The sequence below is a fragment of the Pseudopodoces humilis genome, chromosome 1 (assembly GCF_049639895.1).
Source record: "Pseudopodoces humilis isolate 2021_Gansu_Grassland_sample_001 chromosome 1, ASM4963989v1, whole genome shotgun sequence".
Classification (NCBI taxonomy): Eukaryota; Metazoa; Chordata; class Aves; order Passeriformes; family Paridae; genus Pseudopodoces; species Pseudopodoces humilis.
The window spans coordinates 110,449,361-110,459,889 of NC_142200.1; the positions used below are offsets into that span (position 1 = coordinate 110,449,361).

The 10,529-nt window shown below is 36.9% G+C and overlaps 1 protein-coding gene across 1 annotated transcript in view; it reads left to right on the forward strand.

Annotated features, from left to right (window-relative positions):
• The window catches only part of TOPAZ1 (testis and ovary specific TOPAZ 1), a 38,346-nt gene extending 30,061 nt beyond the window's left edge, over positions 1 to 8,285 (forward strand). Inside the window, exons 16-20 of the mRNA XM_088058230.1 lie at positions 3,107 to 3,272; positions 4,128 to 4,292; positions 5,311 to 5,514; positions 6,586 to 6,769; positions 7,413 to 8,285. Of these exons, the coding sequence (XP_087914356.1) occupies positions 3,107 to 3,272; positions 4,128 to 4,292; positions 5,311 to 5,514; positions 6,586 to 6,769; positions 7,413 to 7,623 (930 nt within the window). The 3' untranslated portion in view covers positions 7,624 to 8,285. The remainder of the gene's footprint in view (positions 1 to 3,106; positions 3,273 to 4,127; positions 4,293 to 5,310; positions 5,515 to 6,585; positions 6,770 to 7,412) is intronic.
• Positions 8,286 to 10,529: the final 2,244 nt, after the last annotated feature.

Below are 10,529 nucleotides of genomic sequence, written 5' to 3' on the forward strand. Positions count from 1 at the left end.
AGTGATCACATTCTGAACTTGGGCCTGATCCTTTCTGCTAATAATTATGGTGTATGTGGATGTTCCTCATCCCATTCAAGATGATTTCGAGCATGCACTTTTATGAACAGAAGCAAATACTCTCTTTTGTCTCTTGAGGTTTTGGTTTGCCTTTTTTTGCAAATTACCATCACGGAACACTTTCTGGTTCACTTTGAGGACTTAAGTTGTCTTTTGTATGATTGTCTCTAGGGGATGACCTTCAGGAATTCTGTTATGTAAAAATCCTGTGTACTGTTCAGTCTGTTTCTAGGGTCAAGCCAAGTCCCAGGAGATATTTGATAGAGGTGCTTAGTCTGATCTTAAGGCATCAGTCTAGAGGCAGGATACCTGTTCTCATGATTCATTAGTTTTGTAGCATCAGCTTCTTGAGTTGAATGGCAGTGACCTTCAGCAGGTCCCTCTCAAGCTGCAGCACAGTGTGGTACTGCTGAAGAGTAAAGGGAAGGAGAAAGGGTCTTTCCACTAGCACTTGAGCAATACTGCACTAGAACTTTTCAGGCATTTTTATTCCACAGAACTTTGCAGTTAGAACAGTTAAGATACTTCTGACCACAGAAGAGAGAATCTAAATTCTTGGCGTTGAGGAGTGGTAGTGCTCACATGCCCACTGAAGGGTTTAGTTTGGCTTGGGTTTTGGCTGTCTTCTTCAGAATACAATGTTTGTGCCTTCACACATTTTAGCTGTTTTCCAGATCCATCTTAAGGGAGAGCCTGATCTTGGATTGCACAACACCTGGTATTTCAAGCAGATTCATCTTCATGTCCTAATTTCAGAGGTGCAAGGTGTGAAAAGCATATGTAGTGTTATTCTTGGACAACATGAGCTACTAAAAGTAGATGCTTCTTACAATGCTATGATTTCTTTCATATCTAGAGAAAAATATCTTTGTTTCTTTGAGAGTGTGTTAGTATCAAACCTGCTTCTCAAGAGATTATTGACCAAGATCCTCAAACAGCTTTGTAGACAACCTGTGTTGACCATATCAGAGTGTAGATGAGGTTCTGCTCTGAATTATTTTTATCAGAACTGGCAGATCCCAAATCTATCTCTGCTTCAGGAAGCTGTCATTCTTACCTCTCTCTACCAGTTTCACCCCGTTACATGTATCAGATAAATCCCTAATCCTGTGGTATCTACTTGATACCATGTCTTTTTTGCCCAGAAGGTAGTCCTGAAAATAAGGTAGTAATGGATTTGCTCTTCCTGCTCTGCCCAAATCAGTTTTGGCTTTAGGACATGCCCTGTGCTGTTTTATGAGTATGTCTGACTACCTGAAACTTGAAATGTGCTTTTCATATAATTTTTCCTTGAAGAACATCAAACTCCTTTATTGCAGAGCTTTGGTGGCTCTTGAGGGTAAAATAAGTATGCTTCTTTGTCCAGAAGAGAATATTGTTTGTAAGAGGTAAGAAAAGTTCATAAAACAGATGTACTTCAAAAAAACATGCAACATGAGTATGTCTTGCATGGAGACAGCTCTTCAAGCAACACTAGACTGCTTTCTGGATATTTACTTGCAGAGAATTCTGTAACATCGGTGCTCCTTTGGCAGCTGTTTCATCCTTTTCTTGAAAGGCATTGCTGTGGTTTATTTTTCACTCAGCTTTTTAATATTTCAGAGAACTGGTCACAGAGGTTCTAGGATCCAATTAAGGATCTCATTCCACAACTGCATTTTAATTGAGTGCCCTTCCTTTAAGGATCATTTTTCTACTCACAGCTGCATACTTTTCATCTTCCTATAAAAGACTACTACCTAGTGGGCCCTTCTTTTGCCAGAAGGGTGGAATAGATGGAGATCCTCCTTAATTTTGTATTTCATTTCTGGTTTGCACTTAGATTTCAAGTTTCACCTGAGTTTTTCTGGTTTGTAATTTTCCCCTTAAGCCACATAAATCTACAGTTGAATGGGTTCTTTACAGCTTAAATGTTAAGTGCAGTTAATGTTAGCGTATTTTATGGGTTTTGCTGAAATAAAAGATTGCAGATGCCTGTCGGCCTTCAAAAGTGTCCAATTCTGAGCACATACCAGTCCACAGTGTATCTGTAAATATGCATAAAGCATTTTGTTAAAAAATGAGCTTCTTAATAAATGACTTTCTTTCAACTTCTCTGTTCTCCTAAACCTCTCTTTCCTTCTGCCTCCATGGGCCTTGTTCCACCACCACAATGCATGCTTACACACAACCACAGTTTTTAATAAGCCACTTTGTCATTGAATGCACCCAAGCAAGCAAGAGCTGAAACACATCTGGTTTGAAGTTTTGTCTTTGTTGCTTGACTAGCAAGGTGCAGCCAGGTGGGACAAATACTGAATTCTGCCTGGCCCTGCCTTGCTGGGGGACATGATTTTGATATCTCACCTTGACTCGATCATCCTCTCTTCTAGATTTAGAGTTTAATTATCTTTGAGACTGCTACTTTTCTTCCATTTTTGATTGCAAGGGACAGCCAAAAAGTTTTCGATACGAAGTTTCTGTAGAAAACCAGTCTAAATATCAGTCTGGAATCTGATGGAATTGTTGGTTGTTACAGTGTTGGCCAGATAGGCTCAACTTCTTCCAGTTTATTGTCCTGCTGCATACAATCATCACTGTTTTCTTTGACTTATGCTGGAGTAATTACTTCAGTTTAAGAATTATATATCTGTTGCAAAATGAAAACTCTCTGTATAATCTTTTAGAATTTTGTAGATTGTGTAGTGCTGAATGGAATCACAAAAATATTAATAAAATAAGTAAATACAAATTAATTACAAAGTATATTAAAAATACTAAATTGAACATTATAAAATAGAAACAATGTTATAGGTAATAGTGTATTGGGAGCACTTTGACAGTAGGTTGATAGAGTTTTTTTGCCTACATAGTAAAAAAAAACCTAAACTCTTCATTAGACATTTTACTATACTTCACCCCTGATTCAGTTTGGATAACTGCATCGATGCCTATGAATCTGTGTCACTAAACTAAATCTGTTCTATTTTATATAAATACACACTGTGTTCACTGATATTGTTGCTTTCTCTGACCCTTCCTCTTTCCCTTTTCCCTCTTACACTAGGGAAGGAAGGTTTTGGATAAACTGCATGAGCTACAGATAGATTTTACACTCTTGAAAGGACTTGTAGGTGCAGGGAAGTCAGCATCCAGATGTCAGATTGTTAATAAAGCTGCAGAAATCTTTCTTCATTCTGGAAATTTGGATGGAGCAACAAGGGTATTGAGAGGTAAGCCTATCTTGCATTACTAATTACTAATTACATTACTGCATTACTAATTACCTTAATTTTGACTTAAATTTGAGCAATTCACTTCTATGACAAATTTCAGATAAAAGTTACAAGCTGATCTGTATTACCAAATACCATTAATAATACTGGGGCAGCAAAGAAAATGTGATCCATCTTACTGGTTAGTATTCCTCTTGATATGTATAAGAAATACAGCAATCAATGCCTCATTTTTCAGAAGTTTTTCACAGTATTCTGCTGTCAACACCATTCTACTCGAAAGTCTGCCATAATGAGGGAGGAGTGCAGCTTGGAAAATGACGCTATCCCTTGTCATTTTCCTTTGAACCAGGGGACATTCAGTGTCACATTTCTGGCTTGGGTCAATGCAGTGTTCCTTTGCCCTTCACAGTATCCACATTTAATATAATTGCTTTAAAACAGTACCATATTTCTGCAAATATTAGATACGGGTTTTTGGAATTCTGCTGAAAAGAGAAGAAATTCAGAAGTATAAAGAACAGAATGTATGCTGTAAAGTGATATTGAGGATGTAAATTTGCTGTTCAGTTATATAGCTATACATAGATGCATATCTATATATGCCATTGATAGTCTATTTTACTGCAGTTATATTTCACAAAAGGGGTGATTTACAATATAAAGGTTCAGAGAATCAGCCTAAGGAGTATTGGTTATAAGGAATGAATTATTAGTTAGTTGAGCTGCACTTTCTGTCCAATTCTGAAGCTTATGTCATGGTACACTTTACAGTAAATTTTAATGGCCCAAAGTTTCAACGTACAGAAGCTCCATTTCCTAGATGTAACACTGAACTGTTGTTTGCCACAGAGTCAGAGTGGATCACAGATGCACCGTTGTGGCCCTGTAATAAAATGGACATCCTCAATCGACATAATCTGTTATGTGCAATAGTGCATAAATACTTGAGGAAGAGTTTGTACAGGCAGGCATTTGAAGTTCTGCAGAACTTACCAGGTTTGCAGAAACATTCTGGTAAGTAAAGATAAAGATACTGTGTTAAAAGCTAAAAATATAACAGATGATTCTGTGGTGTAACAGTAGTGTTTTCTAGCTAAACTTGGTTGAAGAGGTAAGATGGTTTTATACAAGCCTGTTTCTGATTGTTTCTGATTTCCAAAGAGTATAATGTCAGTTAAAATGTGTTGTGCTCTGCAGCTCTTGCTGCACTTGTGCATGCACATTGGATGTGCACATTGGATGTGCACATATGTCCTCTTTTGCTCAGTTACACAGGGCAACAGTTTTTAAGGATCTTACACAGTCTATACAGTGAGATAAAATAGGGATATTTTAATTTCATTTAATCTTAATTTCAAATTAATGAGGTGGCTTGTTTTTTTCTTCAGCTGAGCTAACCTAACATTGCTTACATACCATGTTAAGAACCGAGTGCTCTTTCAGTCTCAATTTATCTGACAAATTTTGAACAAGTACTTCAGAATGAGATACCTAGTTAGTTAGGCTCCACTGATTCCTGAGTGTAAGTCTCAGTCTACTACCACTGTATGCTTTTAGATATGTTAGGAGAGATTGGTTGGAAGTCCATCTACTTCAGAGAGTACTGAAAGGATCTACTTATTTGAGTTATGAGGTGAATACAACAAGGCTGCTCAGTCCTGCCAGTAAGGAGACAGTTCAGAGTAAGAGTAGAAGCAGAAAACCAAGGGGATTTTTATTGCTGGAAATGTTAACTCTGAGAGATCAGGTGAAGATTGTATTTATAGACTTGAGCAAGTGAATGTATTTTTATCTGATTCTATTGGTTTTGGCAGCAAATTATTACTTGAACCTTAACACTTCTCCTTCACAATATGAATGAACTACTATATGAAAAGACTTTTGATGAATAAAGTATTCATATTATCCCAGACTTGTTCCATCTTGCTTATAGAGGCAAGAGTTCTGATTTAGGTACTGATTGAGAAATTATCCTTCAACTAGATTTACGTTTGAATTAATTCACTAGTTAATATTCTTGATTTCATTTCAGATATTGTAAATGCTTCTCAATACAGTTGCCTTTTTAACAAGCTGATAAATGCCTGTTTTGAGAACAAGAACCTTGGGGTCTCGTCTTCTGCAGTAGATTTCATGCTTTCCAAAAAGATTGCTATTGATTTTGCTTTACTTAGAGGATTAATCACAGCTTTGGGAAGAAGTTCTTTATGGTCCAAAGCTAGGACCTATTACAAAAGTAAGTTACTTCTTAAACAATATCCTCCCCTTCCATTCTTTGGATAATGTGCTCATAACATTTCAGTATGAGTAAAAAGAAAAACAGTACTTTCTGTGTCACTCTCAGGAATTTATTTGTAATCAAAATATTTATTAGGAAATGGTGAGTTGAAAATAAGAATCAGTGCATACTAGCTGGCATGACATCAATGTAATTGTGATGAAATTAATTCTTTACATTCAGTTTCAGAATTTCAGGTATGTGAGCCCTGAAATGGTTGAAAAGTGCATCATGTTCACTTTTTCATCTAGGCAAATTAGATTTCCTGACAATTCTGTCTAGAAGTGTACCACCGTCTCTGTGGTGGTAAAATTATTAACATTTAAGATTTGAGAAGTCTGGCTAATTAGTTTATCCTAACTATAAGAAAATTCCTTTCAACAAAAAGCTAATTGTTTATAACTCCCTATTTCTGAGCTAAGATTATACTGGGTGTGCCACTCTGCTTAGAATCTCTCCATATTGTCACATTATTTACTATTTGATTCTGTCTTAGAATTTTTGAGGTTAGCAGACTGCTTTAAGTGTCCATCCTTTCTGGGATAGGTACTTGGTTTTGTTAACATTGAAATGACTGCTCTTCCTCATCTTTTGTTTTTTCTTTTTTTTTTTTATTATTTTTTAGAAATGCTGTATATGTTGGGTTGCTGGGATCACTTGGCAGAAGACATGGGAACAAAGCGGGAGATGCTGTTCAAATGTTCCCTCACTTTGACCATGGTTTACACCTGTCTGACCTGCCTAAATTGCACTTTATCACACACTTGGTGTCCCCAGACTTCTGACAGAACTTTTTAATCATAGCTGATGAAACTCATTGAAAAAGAAAATTTAACCATTTTACAACTGTGAATTTATGTGTGAATGCTGTGTGCTGTGTTCTCAAATCAGGCCATTTCATAGGTGAAGTAGTAAAATCCATTAAGGGGTTGGGGTTGGGGTTTTTCCACATTTAATCACACAGAAGAAAACAGATCTATCTTTAGTATTGGTAATTCTAATTCCTCATATTTCTGCATTTACTCTCAGATGCTTTATCACTGGGTTGCTACCCAGAGCTGCAGGGAAATTTTTATCACAAAGTTCTGAAGATTCCATCATACCTATCTGAAGTTGAGATGCTGTTGACCATTGAAATATTTCTTGTTTCAAATGCTAGTGATATTCAAAGTTCAAGGAATACTAGTCAGACTCTTCAAATAATACTGAAAAGGTAAGTTTGTCAGATATGTACCATTTTGATTGTATTTCATGTCATCATGTAAGTAATAGATCTTGTTTTCCTTATCTTTCTCAAAGAATACATCTCTTCATTTTGTTCCTTAGATAAGTGAGAAGTTTTTTTATCTCTTGTTTCCATGTATATGCTACTGTATATCTGTTTGTTTTCTTAAACAGGAAGTTCTCCTCTTGCAAAAAATGTAGTCATGTCACTTCAGCACAGCCTTGTTCCAGAAGTGTTTACATGCCAAAACTGAGTAAACCTTATGGATTCAAGCATGTACATGAATTTTTGCTATATCCAGTTTATTAAATGGTTTGCATTCCTTTACTGAATTTTCCAGCCCAGAGACATTTTCCTGAAATGGGCTGTGAATATTGCAGAGCTGCTTTACACCAACATTAAAGCCTATTACTTTTCATTGCAATTAAATATGTTAAAAATACACTTTGTATAACTTTTTAATTCTTCAGAACAATAATATAATCTGTCTAGAAATTAGCATATTTATCAGTGAAAAATACAAGGCATTATTTTAATGTTATTGTAATTTTCTTGCCAGTATAAAGTGTTAGGTAAGTGACACTGAGCCTGTATGGTACCTAATTTTATATTCATTTAAATTCCCTTACAGATATGAAGATACAGTTCAGAATAACAATGCCTATCATGAGGCAGTGGAGAGGCTGATCCAGGCAGCTCGTTTATCTGATCCAAAGCTTTTTCTTAAGCATATGACCATGAACGTTAATATGGAAGAAGTTTACAGCCTGGAGCATTCATCTGCTTTAAAATGGCTTCAAGAGAATATGAAATGGGCTGAGAAAGTCTGGCTGTTTCAGTAGTTACTAAATAGTTTCCACTCTGTTCGGATTGTGCCTTACTGATTTACAGCAAGGTTTCAAACTCAAGTTGTTGTTTTAAATACTATATTGATGATAATGAAGATAGTAGCACAGAAAGAGTAATTGTTTTTTTATAAACTGTCACACTGACCTGTATAGATGTTTGGCAATGGCATCACCAGATAATGAAGAAGCTGCAGCCTCAGAACCTACGTTCACCATTCTTACAAAGAATTAACACTTAGGTTGTTTCTCCCAGCAGGTAATTCTGTAAGTGTAGTATAAGCATAGGTACAAGTGTAGGTAAGTGCACTGGTTGAGTGCATCTGCTGTTCTTGAGTGAGACATTTTCCACATTCATTCATAGTCTGTAGAAGTAATACCTGTTTCCTGTTGCCTGCCTCACAATAACTTGTGAGGTCACTGTCCCAACTGTCCGCACCTTAGATCTTATTTTTTTTCTCCAAAAGCCCAATAAAAAGCACTGAGAATAAAATAACTTCAAAATTGCTTGAGACATGCCTGACTTAGGATACCTTTCTTCACAGAACTGAGAGCCTACATGTTGCTCACAGCTGAAGGTTTAGTTGATAATTTAATTAGATATTTATTTGATATAGGTAATAGCTTGTGTATGGTTTCACATTTCTATATATGGATACTTCCACTGCAAAGGAAAACTTGCTTTCTCCCTTGATTGTGCTCTTAGAGAGAGGTGGGTTTGCCCATCTTCTAGGTTCTGCCAACTTCATGATGAGATGGAGACTTCTAGCAAGCTTGTTCCACCATTCCTGGTTCTTCAGGATTTCTGCTTTTTTCCACCTGAAAATCCTGAATCACATTCAGAGCATGAATTGCTTGAGTCAAACTCTACAGCCTGAGTAAGAAGAACCAAACATTTAATACCAGAAAATCTCTCATGGTGAAACAATACAATACAACAATACAAAATTGATACTTAATGTACTTAGCACTTTTGTAGTGTTGTTAGTTTAGTTCTCTGGCACCATCCTTCACAAACTTGCCAATAATACAGCTCTTGTGGCCCTGCTCTCCATCCATTTTAAAGCCTTTTGTTCTTAAGCTCTTTTGGGTATAAAAGTTCATGAGTTTTTAGGTTGTTCCATCATAAATGAGATTAAGATGGTGGCACAGGACCTCAATGTTTGAAAAATATCTCTGCTTTGGGGTAGCGTAAGTCTCTTCCCAGTTCCTGCAGCATTATTGCAGGTGTCCTTTGCAGCTCTAAATCATGAAAGCCATCATGACCTTAGTTCTGGATGGTTGTGTGGAGGGTTTTGGTGTCAGGGTTTTTCTCTTTGGGGGAGGTTGCCACTCCAGTCTTGGGGCTTTATGCCATTAATCTGATGTCATGAATCTGGTCATCAGTTGTTGGATTCCTGACCTCCTCAGGGCCAGGTCCTTAACCTTTTTCAATACTTTTTCTCATCCAGTCTGTTAGGCTGTTGCTGATGGAAGAGAGGGGATTGAATCTGATGACCACCAGGATTACTACTTTGCTCCTGTGCCACCTGTACAGAAAAATGCTAGGATAGAGGCTGTTGTCTTCTCACAGGGTATCATTCTTTTGTAGAGATCATCTTGCCTGCCTTGTAAAAAATGGTAAATCCACTACCGGTGGTACTATATGGCATTTCTGTAGGAGCCATTCACCTCAGTCTTAGTGTACAGTTGGCACTGGTCCAAACAAACTTTGGGTTCTACCCCTTCACATTCATGAAGATGTTTCTGCCATTTAAAAGGGTATCCACCTGATCAAATCCAACTGGATTCTGCTGATTTTGCTTCTCAGTAGCTGAAAGACTGGGTAAGTAGTAATCAAGTTTCAGGTGAGGGATCTAAACTGATGCTCTTGCAACCACTCCAGCATTAGTGAAAAAAGCAATTTTAGAAGATTCCAACAAACTAAAACTGGTAGTAAGAAACAGAGTAATTTTTGATAATTAGTTCTTCTAAGATCCTTTGTGTCTTAATCTTCATTGGAATTAGACAGAGGCTATCTGACCCTCAGCTAAATCCCATGTTTCTGTGAGAGGTATCCAACGTGGCTAATAGTGTGTTTGACAGACACAGAAGGACAAAATTCTCTTTGTAATTTGCATGGATTCAAAACTTGGGATGTTCTAGAAACAGCGGAATTTTTTCCTCTGTAAGCAACCTTGAATTTTCACTTAGATCTTCCCCAGAACAAAACTCCAAATGTTGCTTTATTTTTCAGACAGAGGTTAATCATTGACCCTCAAGCTTAACTTGGAACCGTGTAAAATTTTTGCAATGTTTTGGCTCCATCTCCTGAGTATCATCTTCAGCTGATAGGATGTAATCTCAGTCATGTTTTATATTAACAAGCAAAGCAAGCTTCCCACATCGTTGCTCAGAAGTTTTATTACAAGTGAGGCTTCTGGTGTTTGTGTCAATACAGTGTTTCTCCCTGTATCACCATGATAAACCAGTATGCAGTTGAAACAATTTTGCTGTTAAGTCCTGTATTTCACATTTTTGTTCTGTCTGGATCCACATGAAATACAGTGCAAATATCATCATTTTGATGTGTATCAGAAGGCCAGAAAGGTTTCTTGAGTAACATTCTCGGTATTTTGGTAACAGAAATTCCATGTGCCAAACAGGACAAAACTCCACTGTGGAATGGAAACAAGCCTGGAAAGATGGAAAAAATATCCTGAAGAATAAAGTTAAGTACAGCAGAGGCAATGCAGTTTTGCAGAGCCAGCCACTCAGTGGACAATAGCCACACTTTTGCTTTCTCCCAGTATAAGTTAAGCTGAAAGAACTTCTATGTTTCACATTAAGCACCTTATTTGGTATAATTTTTCATATAGGAATTAAAATGTATGCTTACCTGTTTGCAGAGAGAGACAGAAAAA